Source organism: Lethenteron reissneri, chromosome 50 (genome assembly GCF_015708825.2).
Source record: "Lethenteron reissneri isolate LAM-NWPU_2019-01 chromosome 50, ASM1570882v1, whole genome shotgun sequence".
Lineage (NCBI taxonomy): Eukaryota > Metazoa > Chordata > Hyperoartia > Petromyzontiformes > Petromyzontidae > Lethenteron > Lethenteron reissneri.
The window spans coordinates 737,039-757,157 of NC_083828.1; the positions used below are offsets into that span (position 1 = coordinate 737,039).

A 20,119-nucleotide genomic window follows, 5' to 3' on the forward strand; every position below is an offset into this window, starting at 1 on the left:
AATATTCAAATATGCTCAATATTCAAATATATTGCTATAAAAATAAATAATTGCTATGCTATGTAAATAAAAAAATAACAATTTGCTAAGCCACAATATCTGAACTTGTCTTCATATAAATCAATGCATAGATTTTTGTTTATATGATTGGTTGTACTTTATCAATTTCTAATCTCTGCCATTACAAAGAATGAAACAAGAAATGGTAAAAAAGTAAAAACAGACCAATGTAATATAATACACTATTAGACATTATTGTAAAAAATAAATTAAAAGTCCATCCCATGTGTTAGTGAATTTTTTTCTATTTTAGGCAGAAAATTCGTTTTCAAATGTAGATATGTTTCTGGGTTGGGACCCCCAGACACGCTGGAAGATTTGGTCCCCCCCAAAGTTGACTCCATGGCTACGGGCTTGGTGTGGTCCCTAGTTTGGGTTGCATTGGTCACAATTGCATTGCTGTGACTTGTCTTTAATGTATCTCCATTTATGAATGTCCATTTATGAATCAGATGTCTGCAATCGGCCTGGTGATACTTAAATCAGTGTTTATTTAATGAAAAATAAGTTTTACAAAATACATTTGACTGTTGCAAAGTTATACATCATCATAATCAAGGCAAGTATCCAACCCGTATCACCCAGAATGCACCCGGCCTCGTCGGCTCCTGGATGTTGTATGTATGAGCGACCACCTTGCACAGCAGGTGCTATAGGCTGTGGGTCCACGTGGCGGGCGGTAGAGGGACAGAGCAGCAAAATCTTGTCCTTCCATGCTCCCGCTCATCTATGCTGCCTGCCTACAACATCCCGCACCGAGCCAGTGTGGCGTAGAATTGGGCAAACCAATGAGTAGAGGAGGCCCTCATCCAGCAGTGGAATTGCAAAAGGACTGTGGAGGCACCTACTCTGCACAGATTGTTTCGTCTCATTCAACCATCGCACTGCGGATCACAACAACACATTTGTTCATCCACCCACTCACCACGCTGCAGGTCACGGGACACTCACCCACTCAATCACTCTGCCTCATTCGCCCACCCACTCACCACGCTGCAGGTCACGGGACACTCACCCACTCAATCACTCTGCCTCATTCGCCCACCCACTCACCACGCTTCAGGTCACGACGCCTCTGCTTTTTGCCTCGCACTGCTCTACTTAGAAATGCCCTCTTCCCATCGTCTCTGTTGCAGCAATAACCTCGCTCAATTCAAGACTCCCTGTTGACTCTCATCTGTTACAACTTTGATAATAGCGCCGCTTGTTGCTGACCGCTTAATGTGTTGGGACCCTTTTGGGGGGGCGGGGGTCTGTGCCCAAACATTTTGTCGTAAAAAAAAACAAATCCCCAGAGAGCGCCTCTCATTTCACTCGTTTCAGGACAACTGCCGCCTCACGCCCAACTCGGGACAGGAGGACACGGATGGCGATGACGTCGGAGATCAGTGTGACCCCGATGGAGATGGTGATGGCATCACCAACGAAGAGGTGAAATGAGTGACGGTGATGGGAGGCTCATTCTCGCAAGAAAAGCAACCGGAGTCGTGCCGAATCCAGCCGCCAGTCGGCCGCATGAGGCCCCTTTCTGTTGTGTGGCGGCGATTCGTCGCTCGGTAGGTGGCGCTACAGGCCTCGGTCGCAGTGATGTCGGTGAACATCTTGACCATGGTCGTAGATCCCGGTAGTCGATCGGTTGTCACCGCTCATCAGTCATCGTTCTGGTCAGGATCATCGGAAACATCAGGACCTTTAACAATCACCTGGAGACCCCACGTGACCTGGTCACTCTCACTAAGTCACTTGGAGACCCCACGTGACCTGGTCACCCCCGCTTGGTCACCTGGAGACCCCACGTGACCTGGTCACTCTCGCTTAATCACCTGGAGACCACACGTGACCTGGTCACCCTCGCTTGGTCACCTGGAGACCCCACGTGACCTGGTCACTCTCGCTTAATCACCTGGAGACCCCACGTGACCTGGTCACCCTCGCTTAGTCACTCGGAGACCCCACGTGACCTGGTCACCCTCGCTTGGTCACCTGGAGACCCCCACGTGACCTGGTCACTCTCACTTAATCACCTGGAGACCCCACGTGACCTGGTCACCCTCGCTTGGTCACCTCGAGACCCCACGTGACCTGCTCACCCTCGCTTGGTCACCTGGAGACCCCACGTGACAGACGCAGACAGGTGGAGAGGCAAGCGGCGCGTCTGCAGCGACGTCCCGTGCGAATCTCAAACGGCGAACGTGGAAATTTGACAAATGTCTATTTTGTATTTTGCACCTAACAAATGTGACCGCGCATCCGCCGCAGGACAACTGCCGGCTGGTGCCGAACCCCGACCAGCGCGACACCGACGACGACGGCTTGGGCGACGCCTGCGACAACTGCCCGGGCGTCTCGAACCGCGACCAGCGCGACGCGGACCGTGACGGGCACGGCGACGCCTGCGACAGAGACGTGGACGGGGACGGTGCGTGGCCAAAGCCGGGCCCTACCAAGCCGGGCTGAGTCGAGCTGAGACGAGCTGAGCCGAGCTGAGTCGAGCTGAGTCGAGCTGAGACGAGCAGAGCGCTGCGAAACTGAGCCACGCCAAGCCGAGCTAGGCCGAGCCGAGCCGAAGTGAACTGAGCAGAGCCGAGTCGAGCTGAGTCGAGCTGAGCCGAGTGGGCTAAATGCCCCCTCCAGAGAGGCAGTGAGCAAAGCAATTGCAGTGCTCCACCGTTGCCTAACGCTTCATCTCACGTCTCGACGCCTTTAAGAGATTCAGCAGCAATCCAGCCCTGCGAAGGACTCCGCACGAGAATGTGGACTCCGCACGAGGAAGGGTGGCACGGTGTAGATGTGAACTCCATCTACTTCATCTGTATGGTATAGAGTGTTTCCCCCTCGCACGTGTGGGTTTCCCCCGGGTGCTCCAGTTTCCTCCCACGTGTAAACGTTGGTTAACCGAAAACACGTGCATATGTAGAGGACTGCAGAGCTTGTTGGGGGTGGGAGGGAAATGTGGCTCCGCCTCACCGCTTGGCTGCTGCTGCGGCCTCCCCGCTCATCTGCGGTTCCTCCTCGCGCCTCGGGGTTGTCCTCTCGGTGAGCTGATTCTATGCGGGGTGTTACAAGTTGAAGTGATTATGATGAAATCGGGTAAAAAATCTAATATTTAAATCCTGGCCGCATCGCCACCTACCGTGGGGCAGGATTGTGAATTGTGCTCCTGCCGGGTGGTCGGTTGGGGTCGTCTGCGCAGGGATCCCCAACATTCTGGACAACTGCCCGAGAGACGTGAACCCGGAGCAGCTGGACAGGGACTCGGACGGCGTGGGCGACCGGTGCGACAGCTGCCCCAACGTCAGCAATCCCACCCAGGTGCCGTCACCTCCCAGGCGAGGGCCGCTTAGACTATTCAACTAGAAATATATTTTTATATTTTACCAGGTCCACTGAGCTAAGTAGCTCTTTTTTTAGAAGTGATCTCGCCACAAATGATTGCTTCCATTCAGCAGTGGAATGACAAAGTGCTGTAATAGATTGCTTAACCCTTATAGCAATATGGTGAATGCATTACGAGTCAGGGTTATGAGTGATTATTGCCGTATCGTTTGAATCCTGTCTCGTTTGCAGAGGGCAGTCTCGAGACGTCCCAGGTTTGGTGGGGGGGGGTTCGACTCGGGGAGGGGGGTGGGGGTGAGCCGGTATATTTCAGCTTCTTTAAATCGGGCTCTGCATTACTCAGTAACTAAAACCTCCAACCCTACGTCACAAAAAAAACCGATGCAATTTATCGGTTAAATATCAGTAAGAGGCCAATGTTTGTGGTCTCAAGTGGGGGGCTGGTGACCCCCTTCGCCGTACGGCCCCCTTGGATCCACCGCTCCTCATTTGTCTTGACTGGTGCGGTGCAGTTCGCTCACCTCCTCGTTTGTTTACAGCCACATTGTGAACGTGAATACTGCTTAGATGAGTAGTGGTTACATCCATAATGGTATGCATTGTTATTGGTTACATTAATATTGTTAACATTCATATTGCTAACATTAATGCTGTTTGCATGCATGATAGTTACATTCATATTGTTTTCATCAATACCGTTTACATTCATAGTGTTTACATGAATAGTTTATGTTCTGTAATCTTCTAAACAATTATATGGCGTGATATTTGTTGCCATGTTCCATTTGAATACTTGCGTTTGATTATCAACAATATATGGTTATAATGAATACATATATGTTCGAAGAATCCAACATACATTTTAATTACCAAACATATTCGACAAACACAGGGACCAAAAAGCATATTCACGCATCTAAAATCTAACAAAAAAAACCGTGAATTCAACAGGCGCGTGCTGATCGTCGAGCAGAAACCTTCAAAGGCACTTATCATGCACGCCGGGGTTTGACGCGTGGGTCGCACGCGTGGGTGGAGAGGAGGCAGCGTAGGAGTTAGCGCACCGCGCGCGACACACACACCACCGCGCTACACACACGCACAGCGCTACACACACACACTGCTCTACACACACACACTGCTCTACACACACACAACGTGCTACACACACACTGCTCTGCACACCCTGTGCTACACACACACACCGCGCGACACCCACGCACTGCGCTGCACATACGCGCCCTGTCATTTTTGTAAGCGACAAGTAGATGCATAATTACAATGCCATCTCATTTATTACAAACGCAAAATATTCTGAAATCTCCTTGATAATGTTGGTAAACGTGAGCGACGTCACAGCAACGTCTGCGGGTGCCATGGTGGAGGAACTGGCTGTGGCTTTAACGTCTTCCCAACGTTTCCAGCTGAGGGTGAAAGCATCCATGCATTAGCTCTGCCCATCTGTCTGTCAGCCCGTCTGTGATGGGGTTCGGGGGAATGGGGGGTGGGGGGCGGAGGGGACCCGATGACTCTCGTGAAGATAGTCCGATAAAACCTCAGTGTCGATTTGTGTTGCTGTTCGGAGCTAACCGAATCAATAGTTTGCCTGAAACCTGGAGAGACAACGCGGCACGAATGTAACTCTTTGTAACTATTCGCAAACATGCAAACTAATGTTTGCGCTGACAGCTGCACCCGCCGACTTCAGCACCGCTAATTAACTGCTTCCAGCGACAATGGCATGATCGAAAGCGTCACGTGGCAATCCATACGCGCGCATCATTTTCTTGTTCCTCGTTCCTCATTGAACGAGGCTCGCAACGTCCTGCCCGGGGGGCCCGTCCCAGCTCCCGCGGCCTCAGCGCCGCTCTGCTGAACGAGGCGCCGCCCGCCGCTGAGCGAGGCACAGGAGCGGCGTCTTCTTCAGTGACACGACCAAGTAAACGAGAGCGCAATGATTGCCACCTGACCCTCCCCTCCCTCCCACCCTTCCTCGTTCTAACCACGGTGTCAAGATTTCCCCGAACGAGGAGGCGGGGAGGGTCATGCCCTCCTAGTTTCAGATCAACTCCCCCCACCTCCCAGAGCCGGTCAGACTGACACGTGGCCACCACCTTGACGCCTGCAACGCGAGCCGTGGTGGCAGGCGAGGCCGCCGGCACGGCTCCCGTGCGCCCCGCGCGCCGTCATCTGCCACGGCCTCGTTACGTCAATTCGCGTCAGCCGCTGCTCGCCGGCCCCGCCGGACCGGGCGCGAAGATTTGGGTAGTCCGGCCGAAGCGACGAGCCGCGACGTCCACGGTCGTCGCGGGCGTCGCCCGAGAGACGCGTTGCGAGAGTCACGCGGGCGCGCGAATCAAGCACGGAGCAAATGTTGTGCCCCTGGAAACCAAACTTGTCGATCGCTGGAAACCAAAATGATCGATCGCGGAGAGAAAGCTCATCGATCTTTGGAGATAGATGAATGGATAGAACCGGGGTCACCGGAGCCATTGAGCCTCGTTCGGACGTTGCCTCCCAAGGCTCAGATTCCCGGTTTTCGGCTCCACGCAAGCGCGGTGCAGTGCCCCACGCGCCGCGCCGCACAAGGGAATTATCGTCTCGCAGGCACTAAACGTTGACAGCAGTTGTTGTTTGTTGTTGTTGTTGTTTGTTCGCGTCTCTGCAGGCCGACATGGACGACGACTTAGTCGGAGACATTTGCGACACAAACGAGGACAGGTAAAATATATATATAGTAATTGAATAACTCAAAATAAATGCGGCACGGATGTCTTTGTGAGCCCAACACTAATGACCGCGTCGTGGTCAAGACTTGAATGGGACTGCATATTTTTTTTATTTTTCCTTAAATGGGCCCCAGCTGCTGGTGCATTGGCCTTAATTGCCTTTGCTAAAAGGGCCCTTCCTGCCAGAAAAGCACAACCGGTTCCACCCCCACTCCCACCCCCCAACCCTCTCTCACTTGGCCAGTTCACTTTGAACGTGAGCCCTCATTGCTGCGGCGAGGTTCGGATTCTGTCCACGCGGCGCGACTGGGGAAGAGAATGCGGGCGCAGGTTATCCGTCCCCACTCGCCCACACGGCACTCTGCTTCTACCCCCCCCCCCCCCCCCCCCCTCTTAGAGTCGAGGTGAGAGGCAGCAGCAGCAGCAGCGCTGTCTTCTCGTGGTCATCCTCATTCTAAATCGGGCCCCCAGTGCCGCTAGGCGGTCGGGCGGCTCGCAACTGGAAGGTCGCAAGGTCAAATCCTGGTGTGCGGACGATGACTCGGCGCTATAATCCCTCCGGGTCGATAAAATGAGCACCACACTGTGGGGTTGTCCTCTGTGGAATTTCCCGCACCGGCTAAGGACTGTAAACCGGAGATGAGCGCCACTTCGATAATCACCTGAGCTGGAAATCGCGTTGACGTGGCCTTCATGCCCGATTCCATGACGCGCTCGTCGCATGAGCGCCCGTGCAGAGCGAACTGCGGCGGGGACGAGCAGAACGCGTCTGAGGCCCGGCCTCTCACGCGGCCTCTCACTCACGCGGCCTCTCACTCACGCGCCTCTCACGCGCCTCTCACGCGCCTCTCACGCGCTCAGTGCAAAGCAAATGAAGCAAAGCAGCTCATTTGCAACCCTATAGCAGCAGGCAATGGGCAAATTACATAATGCATTTTTTAATGCCCTAGGCATGAAGTGCTATTAATGAACCTATGCCCTTCCAAGCCCACATACGTGCTTTGCATTTCTGAGGCCCCCCCCCCCAACCTTCTGTCTCTCTGGGGGGGGAAGGCGAGCGAGCGTCTGTTTTGTTAATCCGCCAGTAGCCGTGGATGGATGTCGCCGCATCCGGCCGAGGAGCCGGTAGTCTGTTCAGTTGGAGGCTGCGCGTTATCATCAAGATTGCTCTTTCCTCTGCGATTTCGTAGGGCACGCTATAAAATATGAATCTGTGTAATCTTGACGTGATTGGGCTGTAATTGGGAATGTATTCGTGTTTTCAACTGATTGATAACAATTATAATAATTCTCATTTCGTAACGAGCGCATATTTCGCGAATCGAACTCGGAGGCGCGGAGATGTATTTTGGGATTCTTTCACGATCGTTATTAACGCTGCCTTAGCAATTAAACAAAATGTTACGGGATTGCTTGTCAAATATTTTCAGTCAGTGGCAGAGTGGTTTGCGCACTGCACAATGAAACCCGATGGGCTAAGTTCAATTCTTGACAAGTCAATCTAACAACTTCTTACCCTGTCAGAGCAAATGCTGACCCCATACATTAGTGGGACTTTGTGGTTTACAGGAGTTTAGCCCCAACAGCTGAATCGTCAGCTTCCGTGCCGCTAATTAAATCCATCTGAAGACAAACGCGTGGAGGAAAGCGTTGCTGAAGCCACACGCTCGTGCGACGAATCTTCCTCCCCTTGTTTCATCTCCGATGACCTTCGTCCGCTGCGGCGTCGGAACATACGGCTTGTTGCGGAGGTTCGCGGTTCGGTTCCGGCAGGCCGCCCCGTTTAATAGTGCAACGGCGTTACCCGTCACATACTACGCGGTGTTTGCTTCACGGTGGAAGTTAAAGATCCCGTGATGTCATTCGAGACGAGTGGGACCATCGCATGCCACTGGCATGGTCCAAAATCTGCCAGATTAAAAAAATTACGTGGAAAATCACTTGATTGGGATTATGCACACACAGCAAAATCACCCCCTACTGTGGAACACAGCGGCGGTGCCTTCCTTCGTGGCGATCGCCCCGCGCTTTTTGGAATGACGGCGCCCCTACCGCACCGGTCACTGTCGTACTCATCGTCGTTGTGCGGCGAAACTTGCACCGCAGCGACGGGGACGGAGTGCAGGACAACCGAGACAATTGCCCCGAGGTGGCCAACAGCTCGCAGCAGGACACGGACGGGGACGGCCTGGGCAACGAGTGCGACGACGACGACGATGGCGACGGAGTCCTCGACAGCGACAGTAACAACGACGACGACGGCGCTCAGCCCGGGCCCGACAACTGCCGGCTGGTGCCCAACCCCGGGCAGGAGGACGGAAACCGTGAGCGCCACGCACACACACACGCGCACACACACACTTTCACACACATATACTCTCACACACTCTCACACACGCACACACACTCTCACACACACTGACACACTCTCACACACACTCTCACACACGCACACACACGCACACACACTCTCACACACTCTCACACACACTCTCACACACACTCTCACACACACTCTCACACACTCTCACACACACTCTCACACACACTCTCTCACACACACTCTCACACACACTCTCACACACACACTCTCACACACTCTCACACACGCACACACTCACACACTCGCACACACACTCTCACACACATATACTCTCACACACTCTCACACACACTCTCACACACAAGACAAAGATCCCCCGTATAGCCTTAACAGACTGTAGGTGCAAGTGCTGTTAGCGAGCACCTATGAAGGCCGGCACTGTACACGAGGGGGTGGGTGACCAGAACCACACCCGGCCGCCTTTGTCTCCCTAGTTGCGACCTAGGGGAGGCCCGAGACCGGTTCGGATAATTGTCACTGGTGTTGGCTGTGAGCGGGAATGGAACCCGGCTTGCTGGGTTCATAGCGCAGCGTAGTGCAGCGTAGCGCCACCTGCTGCACGAATGTTGGTGCTGCTGCCGCAGTCGCCGAACGGGATTCACTCACTCAGTCACTCACTCACTCAGTCACTCACTCACTCAGTCACTCACTCACTCAGTCACTCACTCACTCAGTCACTCACTCACTCACTCAGTCACTCACTCAGTCACTCACTCAGTCACTCACTCAGTCACTCACTCACTCAGTCACTCACTCAGTCACTCACTCACTCAGTCACTCACTCACTCAGTCACTCACTCGCTCAGTCACTCACTCAGTCACTCACTCACTCAGTCACTCACTCATGGGGAGAGAGAGAGACGACTCGGAGGGGGGTGGGGGGACGACACACGAGCAGCGGGAAGGCAGCAGCAGCCACGCGGTGAGCCGGCACCAACAATTGCCCAAGCTCTGCGGTCCTCTAAATATGAAGGTCTTATTGGCCAATTCATAAGTGTTTACATGTGGGAGGAAACAGGAGCACCCAAAGCAGACCCAACAGATAGAATCGGTCCTGAAATTTCTATATTTTTAAACAGAACCTTACATCATTAGACCTCCTTTGCCAGCCTTGAGCCTCGTCTCAATTGGCGTCCTCTGGTCTAGCACCAATTGAGACGAGGCTCAAGGCTCAAAAGAAAGCCGTCTCTGGTGTGGACCAATTAGTTTCCAGGACAAAGCATATATTATTATAGTTTTTTTTTTTTGGCATTTTGACCACACGTATTGTGGTTAATACACACATGATTCCTTGTAAAAAGTAGAAAAACCTTATTATTAGAACCTTACATTGATAAATACAAACACTCAGTGTTTTGTCTCTGATGAGTATCAATATCATACAAACTCTCGGGGTCTCGAGGGGTGGGGGTGGGGGGGCGATGCGGGGCGCCGTTAATGTCCACGCCGCAATCAGCGCGGCAGGAAATGAAATCAAATCGGAGCTTGACACTGATTCTTGTTTGGCGTTGTGCGTCCCGCGCTGGTGTGGGGGGGGGGGGCAGGCAACGGCGTGGGGGACGCGTGCGAGGGCGACCTGGACAACGACCGCGTGCTCGACGCGCTCGACGTGTGCCCCGAGGACGAGCACGTGACCCGCACCGACTTCCGCGCCTTCCAGACCGTCGTGCTCGACCCGGAGGGCGACGCGCAAATCGACCCCCAGTGGCTCGTGCTCAACCAGGTTCCCCTGCGCTCACCCGCAAACACGAAGATCCCCTCGGTAGCCTCCACACACTCGTAGGGCAAGTGCCAACCTCTTGCGTAACAACCCACAAGCCCCCACCCCCACTCCCCTCTGCGCAATGGGCAGCACGTGGCCTCAGGCCAGCCAGCCAGTCAAACTTTGCTTCTCATGTAATACTATGATTACGCTTGCTTAGCCATAGCGTCCCTCAACCTGGCTGCGTGAGCTGCCACTCTGCGGGAATTGTGAAGGTTGTGGGTTTACTCTCGAACGCACGAGCGGGCTGCTCAAGTCGTATCGAATTGGCACGTTCTGTTGACGTGGCAAAGCCCTCACTAATTGGCTGTGTCGGGTGGGAGCGAGTTGGACGACACATTTATAGCCATGCGATCTCACCCTTAAAACCTTTAATATACAGTAATATACTGTATTATACAAAAACATACTATATAATACAGAAATATACTGTATTATACAGTAATATACTGTATTAAACAGTAATATACTGTATCACGGAGGTGTTGAGGTTAACAAACATTACATCGAAGACGCTTGGTGCAGCTGAAAGCGATACGTCACGTGCGTTATTGCTACATTTTGTTGTGACCACTTTGTTCCTCCACTTAGCGGGTGAGACAATGGTAGAAACACTTTGTATATTTAGTCTTCATTACGATCATTAGCACGCCTGTCTACTCAGGAAAGCCTCACTGGGTGTCTTGACTCTTTCAGTAGAGTCCTGTTAAGTTTTCGCAGTCGGGGGCGATTGTTGCTATGTACCGTCCCAATTGAGTAATTAGCAGCGTCATTCTTTCTAAATGTAGCCACTGTTGATCATGACGTCGGCACACAATGGCCTACCCTTGTGAATGGCGTCACAGGATCTTTGAACGTCCACTGTGAAGCAGGCAGTGCGCGATACTTTTCCGGTGAATTCACCTGCAGTATTAACCAGGGCGGCCGCTGGAATCGATCTCTGCAGCACGCGGCGAGCGCGCCGCCTCTGGCCCACGATTGGTGACACTGGAGGCGAGGCCCGAGGCGCGTGCGGCAGCCGTGGGAGCGGCCTCTCGAACCCCCCGCCCCCATCCGCGTCCCCCCTGCCCCCTGTACCCATGCGAGTGTTTATATATTTAAAGCGACATTTTTAAGATATTGAACATGGTTTAACATATTGTGCTTGTCCCGGGCTAGAATATATTCTTGTGGCCCTGTTCTCCGCATTCAAAGACAAAGATGCCCCGTTTAGCATCAACAGAATGTTGGGGCAAGTGCTGTTAGCGAGTAGCACCTATGAACGTCGGTACGGCGCACGAGGGGGTGGGTGGACAGCACCACGGCCGGTCGCCTTTGTCTCCCCAGTCGTGATGCTCACACATCGCACTAGGGACTCACTCGGACCGTACGCACGCACACTTCAAAATCGAGATTAAAAACGATTTGTTTCATAACTGCACCTCCAATTAGCACAGTTGGCTACATATGATGCGTAAGAAGTTCAACACACATACATACACACATACACACACACACACACATACACTCGCGGATATTGAAAAGAACATCACTGCCAATTGCAGAACAGAGCTCACGCCATGCTGCCATGGTCCTGTCTCACCTGAGCAGGTGGTAGATTGAACGAGTGAATGGGTGGGTAGTTGATTTAGTGAATGGGTGGGTGGTAGATTGAACGAGTGAATGAGTGGGTAATTGATTGAGTGAATGGGTGGGTGGTAGATTGGACGAGTGAATGAGTGGGTAGTTGATTTAGTGAATGGGTGGGTGGTAGATTGAACGAGTGAATGAGTGGGTAGTTGATTTAGTGAATGGGTGGGTGGTAGATTGAACGAGTGAATGAGTGGGTAGTTGATTTAGTGAATGGGTGGGTGGTATATTGGAACGAGTGAATGAGTGGGTCGTTGATTGAGTGAATGGGTGGGTGGTAGATTGAACGAGTGAATGAGTGGGTCGTTGATTGAGTGAATGGGTGGGTGGTATATTGGAACGAGTGAATGAGTGGGTCGTTGATTTAGTGAATGGGTGGGTGGTAGATTGAACGAGTGAATGGGTGGGTAGTTGATTTAGTGAATGGGTGGGTGGTAGATTGAACGAGTGAATGAGTGGGTAATTGATTGAGTGAATGGGTGGGTGGTAGATTGGACGAGTGAATGAGTGGGTAGTTGATTTAGTGAATGGGTGGGTGGTAGATTGAACGAGTGAATGAGTGGGTAGTTGATTTAGTGAATGGGTGGGTGGTATATTGGAACGAGTGAATGAGTGGGTCGTTGATTGAGTGAATGGGTGGGTGGTAGATTGAACGAGTGAATGAGTGGGTAGTTGATTTAGTGAATGGGTGGGTGGTAGATTGAACGAGTGAATGAGTGGGTCGTTGATTGAGTGAATGGGTGGGTGGTAGATTGAACGAGTGAATGAGTGGGTCGTTGATTGAGTGAATGGGTGGGTGGTAGATTGAACGAGTGAATGAGTGGGTAGTTGATTTAGTGAATGGGTGGGTGGTAGATTGAACGAGTGAATGAGTGGGTCGTTGATTGAGCGAATGGGTGGGTGGTAGATTGAACAAGTGAATGAGTGGGTCGTTGATTGAGTGAATGGGTGGGTGGTAGATTGAACGAGTGAATGAGTGGGTCGTTGATTGAGTGAATGGGTGGGTGGTAGATTGAACGAGTGAATGAGTGGGTCGTTGATTGGGTGAATGAGTGGATGGTAGATTGAAGGAGTGAATGAGTGAGTAGTAGATTGAGTGAATGAGTGAGTAATGGATTGAGTGAGTGGTACCCTCTGGAGAGGCACGAGTGTGCTAGTTGTGGGCAGAAGCCTTCATCCAGAAGTGGATTGGCAAAGTGCTGCGCATTCCTATGTAATCATTGCTCGTATTATTTATATCTTTAGCACACGAACCTGCTGTGTGCATTAATGCCCGATTATATTTTGTTTTACTTTCGCCGCAGGGACGGGAAATTGTGCAAACAAGAAACAGTGACCCTGGACTTGCGGTAGGTAAGTGAGCTGCCCCCCCCCCTCTCCGCGTTATGGGCACGGAGCGATCCGCACGCCATCGCCGCTGATTGAGCCGCGGGCGATACACACGCTGCTCTCAGAGAAGAACATCAGAATGTCGACACAGGAATCATCAGCGAAAGGCCACGGTGAGTTCATTGGCTTGCCACGGATGTAAGCTCGGGGCACTCCCCGTCGTGGGCGAGCCGACAGCTCCCCCGTCATCATGTCAGGGGACGGACAAGAGGCACCTGCGACATTTTGAACAAAAGCCTTGGGATTGTTGAGTCCGTGTGTTTCTCTCTTCGGCAAGGAGACATCGATGCTGATTGTGCTGCTGAGGCAACCTTGAAGCACACCGTAGCTCTCGCACGCTCAGCTCGTGTGTGTGTGTGGAACGTCTTTCCCACCGTACGTTGCTAACCGTGCTGATCAGAAGTACGGGAGAAGGACAACACACTGACCACACAAAGCAGTTCTCAAGAAATTAGTTTTCGGTTTAAATGTAAAAGTGCATCACAGCTCCAGTGGCTTCCTCATATGGGAAGGCAGAGCGTTCCAGACGGCCGCAGAAGCGCGTCTGAACGTGCGTGACGCAGCCGTGGCCCTCTTTGTTCGCTGGTTATCCACAAGCCGCCGTGAGGACGGCCGGAGTTCGTTTATGCTCCTTGAAGAGATCAGCGAGTCGTGGTGGTTCATCTGTGGCAAGCGCTTTGTGTGTAATGAGCGCGACCCCACAATGTAGCAGATCAATGAGGGCGAGCACAGGTCGCGCTACCTCACGGTTCGTTGTCCTTCCCCCGCACCTCTGGTTTGCACGGCCGGCTACGTACGGTGTGAATCGTAGTTCGACGTAGACGTCCACACACAGCGCCGTGATCCCAGCACAGCCGCGCCTCGGCTCCAGCAGCACCTCGCACTGCCGCCGGGTGCGATCCTCTCACTACGGACCCCCCCCCCCCCACCGTGCCCCGCCAAGGCTTCACCGCCTTCAACGGCGTGGACTTCGAGGGCACCTTCCACGTGAACACGGTGGCCGACGACGACTACGTGGGCGTCGTCTTCGGCTACCAGGACAGCGCAAGCTTCTACGTGGTCATGTGGAAGCAGGTGGAGCAGACCTACTGGCAGTCGACGCCCTTCAGAGCCGTCGCCGAGCCGGGCTTGCAGCTCAAGGTTGGTGGGGGCTGGAAGGGCGGGGGGGGGGGGCGTTCGGCGTGAGCGGTCAGACCAGTTCGTGGACGAGGAGACAGCCCGGCGCTTGGTTTGCACGGAGCCAGCGTCGCGGCCAACGAACGAGCCGTCGGGTTCTTTCGTTTGTTTCTAACCAAAAGGGAGAACACGAAAGGTGTTGGTTCTCGTGGCATGTCTGGGGCGTCTCTGTAATTAGCAATTTGACCAGGGCGGCCGGGCGCCTTCCTGTGCGGGGCTTCTGTGTCCGTCCCCTGTTCTGCGTCGGGCTCCTCCGACTTGTCGGGTCTCCGACCACAGCTAAAACAGTGTAGCCTGCATGTGGGCTCAAAACACCCTCATGCTGGACAATTACCTGCATGTTGGCGAGTCATCGAACCAAGACGGCCACTGCATCACGCGCTTTCCGATGCGCTTCCGCGGTCGTCTGGAACGTTCTTTCTTCCGTTATTAGGAAGCCACTGGAGCTATTCACTTTAAGTCATCATCATCATCTCGCTTTACAAACTAATTTCTTCAGAACTGCTTTTTGTGTGAGTATGCTGTCCTTGTCTTGTAACTGTTGGATTGTGGTTTGTTTTTAGTTGTCCTTCCCCCGCACCTCCGATTAGCACGGGTGGCTACATACGGTGTGAAAGAAGTTCAACATACACACTTTACATGTTACTCAATTGGAACTACGCGCAGCAACGTCATCGCCACCACCCCCACTGGATCTGGCATGTAAGCGTGCGTGCGTGCACACGTGCTGCGTGCATACGTGCTGTGTGCACACGTGCTGCGTGCGTGTCCACGTGCTGCGTGCGTGCCCACGTGCTGCGTGCGTGCCCACACACGTGCTGCGTGCGTGCCCACACACGTGCTGCGTGCGTGCCCACGTGCTGCGTGCGTGCCCACGTGCTGCGTGCGTGCCCACGTGCTGCGTGCGTGCCCACAGGCAGTGAAGTCGCGGACGGGCCCCGGGGAGAGTCTCCGCAACGCGCTGTGGAATACGGGCGACACGGACGGCCAGGTGGCGCTCCTCTGGAAAGACCCGCGCGGCGTCGGCTGGAAGGACCGCACCTCCTACCGCTGGCACCTGACGCACCGTCCGCAGGTCGGCTACATCCGGTGAGACGCGCCGTGACCTCCGACGATCAGCGAGGCGGGGGGGGCCATCGCGGGGAGAGAGGACCCACGTGCAAGATCACAATCTGAATCTTTATCGCTACTGAAACAAGAGCTCCATCAAAGAAGCCTGTTCGCTATACTGCCTCTGACTGATGAAAGTAAAGTAATAATGATGCCCTTTCATTCAGAATCAGCATCTTTATTTATCCTAGAGGAATCCGATGAGCTATGAAGCTCTGTTTCACAGATGTCCAGTATGGGTGGGTCGGCAAGTATGGGTGGGTCAGCGAGATAGCGATAGGGCACTCGCGTTTCATCATAATTTTGTTGTGGCTTTCGTGGATTGCAGAGATAGAGAGAGGCCAGAGAGTGAACGATTGTCAGAGACTGCAAGATGATCAGAGATCCATCCATGGTGTATTAGTGCAGTCTCCCAACTATTTGGCCACTTTATCTATGAACAATAAAGAAGGGACCATTATTATCACCGCACTTGTTTACCCAGGAAAGCCTCACTGAGTATCAAGACACATTCTCAGGAGGGTCCTGCCAAGTTTTCGCAGGAGGGAGGAGAGCGGGGTCACGTTGCTTCTCCGTGTCATCCCAATGGAGTAATTTGCTGTTAATGTGCAGCTTTGTGATGTTTGGCCAGTTACATTGTATATATATATTTTTTTCATCATAAGGGATGCAGTGTTATTGATGAATTGGATGACTTTGTATGATTTACATTGGCTCGCGACTTAAACTGAGGGTCCATTACGGAGTTTACTAACCGGTAAACCGGTTACCACTCGCAAGTCGAGTGCGACCCTAACCAGCAGCCTCGTGTCGTGTTCGTTGCTCGAGGCGTTTTTCTACGTGCGCTAAACCGGTACTAACCGGTTTTTTACCGGCTTTTTCTACGCAGTTACCCATCCTGCAACAAAGTTGACGTAAACAAACCGAGTGGGTCCAATGATCGTTGTCGAGCGTTCGTGAGTTGATTCGACGGCTCCGACCCAGGGTTGTCTGTAGAGGATAGCGACGTACGTGTGCGTGTGTGTGCGTGTGCGTGCGTGTGTGCGTGTATGTGCGTGTGCGTTCGTGTGCGTGTGTGTGCGTGTGTGTGCGCGTGCATGTGTGCGTGCGTGTAACGTGTGCTTGCGTGCGCGTGCGTGTGTGTGCGCGTGTGCGCGTGTGCGTGTGCGCGCGTGTGTGCGCGTGTGCGCGCGTGTGCGTGTGTGTGCGCGTGTGCGCGTGTGCGTGTGTGTGCGCGTGTGCGCGTGTGCGTGTGTGTGCGTGTGCGCGTGTGCGTGTGTGCGCGTGTGCGCGTGTGTATGCGTGTGCGCGTGTGCGCGTGTGTATGCGTGTGTGTGCGTGTGTGTGCGTGTGCGCGTGTGTGCGTGTGTGTGCGTGCGACAGGGTGGTTCTGTACGAGGGCTCGGAGGTGGTGGCTGACTCCGGGGTGGTGATTGACACGACGATGCGGGGTGGCCGTCTCGGCGTCTTCTGCTTCTCCCAGGAGAACGTCATCTGGTCCGACATGCACTTCCGCTGCAACGGTGAGAGCCGCTGTCTGGCACTGCACGCGCACAAAGACAGAGGCAGAGATTGCCCGTGTAGCCTACTCAGGCTGTCGGGGCAAGCCCTCCACTCCCAATTAGCTCCAGAGAGCCCCCTCGTAAACGACGTTTGGCCTACTATTCCACGTTGGCCAGTCAAATTGCAAAAAGGTGGAAGTCCCCACACTCTACCCCACCACAGGTGAACAGCCGATCGACTACCCTATTAGATAGCGAGCACCTACGAAGACTGGGGGTGCAGGGTGTGGCCGGAACCACACCCGGCCGCCTTTGTCTCCCCGTGCTGATGTTTACACAGCGGCATGAGGTACCCACTTAAGGCTGGCTTGGCAACATGGGGGAGGCCCAGGAGTGGTTCAGATGATCACCACCGACGTTAGGCGAAGCCAGGGAGTCGAACTCAGGTCGCTGGTTCTATAGCCAGAAACAGGTCTGAAATGTGTATCTCCAGAAGCAAGGCACTTCATTCAAGACAAAAAGAAAAACAGAGTGTTTGTACTCTGGTAAATATCAATAACATATCCATTTTCATGGTCTCAAAGAAGGGGGTGGGGGGGGGGAATCACCACCATTGCCCCCACACCGTTTGTCCGTAGCGTAGCAAGCTAACCACGAACCGCTCCGCTCACCACACAACACAACACACCTGTCAAGACCTGCCGCGGATTAAATCATTCATCGTTAGATATCACATTACTCTCTTGACCTCTGGACACAAGTGTCGATAAATTACCGTCACTTATGCCGAAACGTTTCCCGTTCTTGAGAGGGCACGGATACAGCTATGCAGTTCCTGTTTTGTACACTCTAAGCTATAAAGAATCACAGATCTTGCTGTTGGAAGTGCTCCTGTCGACCAGGGGAAGCGATGGTAGATTGCACCTATTTGGTTAGTTCAGTGCAATTATATTATCATAAAATGTAGTATGGCTATGAAAGCCTACGTTTTAAATTAATAAGCGAGTGCATTTGGTATTCACGCCATTCGTCTAGCGCAAGGCTATGATTAAGGAAGGCGCTGCTGCTGTTTGACAGACACAGTCTGCGGTAGTTTGGCGGTAGGGGGCGATGATTGCCACGCGTTTGATCCCCATTGAGTCATTTGCGGCGCCATCTTTGGCTGATTTCTCCCTGTGACGCCAGCACGCAGCGGCCTACTCTGGAAAATGGCGTCAGGGGGAGCTTTAATGTCCGCTGTGAAGCAGATGGCACATCGTGTTATACACATTTGTATACACCGCAGTAGTAATCAGGGCGGCCGCTGGATTCAAACAGCGAACCTCTGCGACAAGGGCTACTGGCGATGTATCGTGTTTTAGTTCTCCTGCTTGTTCTCTCTTTTCAGACACGCTTCCTCGTAACTTCAACGCTTACTTTCGCAAGAGGAAGAACATGGCCCAGAATGGTCGGATGTGAGCCCAGGACAAACATCATATGAATCAACATGAATCGTGTGTGAGTGTGTGTGACCCTACAAGCAATTCATATTCTGCCGCTATAGAATGTTCTGGCGTTATTGCACCCTGATCTGAATCTACAAGACAAACAATCATGGAATATTGTTACGTGAATAGACATCATCCCGAAAAGATGGCCGTATTTTGTATGATGTGAGGGTAGTAATGTGAACTTGTGTTGACCTGCGCAGTATTCGCCCGTTCTTGTAGAGAGAGAGAGAGGATGACTCAGAAGCTCGAGGAGGAACCTCAGACGAGCGGAAAGGCAACAGCAGCCACGCGATGAACTGGCGATATGAACAATTGCCCAAGCTCTGTGGCCCTCTATATAGTAAGGTGTTATCAGCCAATTAATGAGTGTTTACATGTGAGAGGACACGTTAATTAACCCTTTCCTTTATGCTTTCAGAATGGCCACGTTATTTATCTTGTTTGAAAATAAAACGCACTACATTCCAAAAACGATTACAGCAATAATAATACACTTCTTGAGATTTATACTAAATTCAAATAAAATTATTGTTGTCAAAACAGAATTTTGTAATGTTGTCATGACAAGGTTTGCTGGCAGTGTTGTGATGCTTATTACGTCAATGTCTCACCGGAAATCATTGTACGTGAGGCACGGGCCAACAGTTGCACAGTGGCTAAACACACATTGCGCCATGTACCTGGCGCACCAGAGTTAGAATCCCATCCAAGGCCAACATCAGTGGCGAGCAACATATCTGAACTAGTCCCCCCCCCCCCCCGCCACTCCTACCGACCTGCACCGATCAGCGCGGTGAAGTACGGCCAAAAAATGTAACGTTTCGCAACCACCACCATGTGGAGGCCTTCATCCAGCAGTAGATTGACAAGACTGTAAATGATTATCAATTGTACTCTTCCATTAGCTATAATTGCAATAGAGGCAGTGAGGTTACGCGGAGTGTACATTGGGCCCTGGAATGAATGCGGAGGGTGGGAGAGAAGCTTTTATTGTCGTGTGGCGAAAGAGAGAGAGAGAGAGCGAGTGAGGGTGGCCCCATTGAAAGCAGCAGATGCATTACAAACGTCACCCCCTCCACCTCTCCTCGCATCCTTCACTGACAATAACTGCACAGTTCATCTTGGTGCTCATCCTCACAGCAGATTACACGCTCATCAATGGCTGCTTCATGGTTGATAAGGGAGCTTAAGCGGAGACCATTAAACAGGAGGGGGTGGGGGGGATGAAATGGGTCAGAATGTGGCGGTGAGGTCACGGGGACGCGCCGCTGACCCAAATGTTTCCCTTGCGACGTCCTTGCGACGCCGGCGGCTCTCGGCGGGCGTGGGACTGAGTGGCACACCGACACGGGCCTCGCTTCAAGCAATGAGCGGGACATGTCGAGCGAATGATATATGTACGTGCATGTTGAACTTCTTTCGCGCCGTACGTAGCCAGCCGTGCTCATCGGAGGTGCAGGGAGGGGAGCCGGGGCGACACGATGGGAGCTGACTTCGGTGTGTCTTTGTGTTTGGTTAATAATAATAATACTCTCGTTTTATATCGTGTCATT

General features: G+C 52.7%; 1 protein-coding gene across 2 annotated transcripts in view; it reads left to right on the forward strand.

Annotated features, from left to right (window-relative positions):
* The window catches only part of LOC133354977 (cartilage oligomeric matrix protein-like), a 46,973-nt gene extending 27,894 nt beyond the window's left edge, over positions 1-19,079 (forward strand). For both annotated transcript variants that reach the window (XM_061572209.1, XM_061572210.1), the window contains exons 13-23: positions 1,384-1,491; positions 2,320-2,479; positions 3,254-3,372; positions 6,065-6,117; positions 8,232-8,449; positions 10,053-10,231; positions 13,204-13,252; positions 14,232-14,428; positions 15,381-15,553; positions 16,958-17,097; positions 18,464-19,079. In XM_061572209.1, the coding sequence (XP_061428193.1) occupies positions 1,384-1,491; positions 2,320-2,479; positions 3,254-3,372; positions 6,065-6,117; positions 8,232-8,449; positions 10,053-10,231; positions 13,204-13,252; positions 14,232-14,428; positions 15,381-15,553; positions 16,958-17,097; positions 18,464-18,534 (1,467 nt within the window). In that variant the 3' untranslated portion in view covers positions 18,535-19,079. The remainder of the gene's footprint in view (positions 1-1,383; positions 1,492-2,319; positions 2,480-3,253; positions 3,373-6,064; positions 6,118-8,231; positions 8,450-10,052; positions 10,232-13,203; positions 13,253-14,231; positions 14,429-15,380; positions 15,554-16,957; positions 17,098-18,463) is intronic.
* The last annotated feature ends 1,040 nt before the right edge of the window (positions 19,080-20,119 follow it).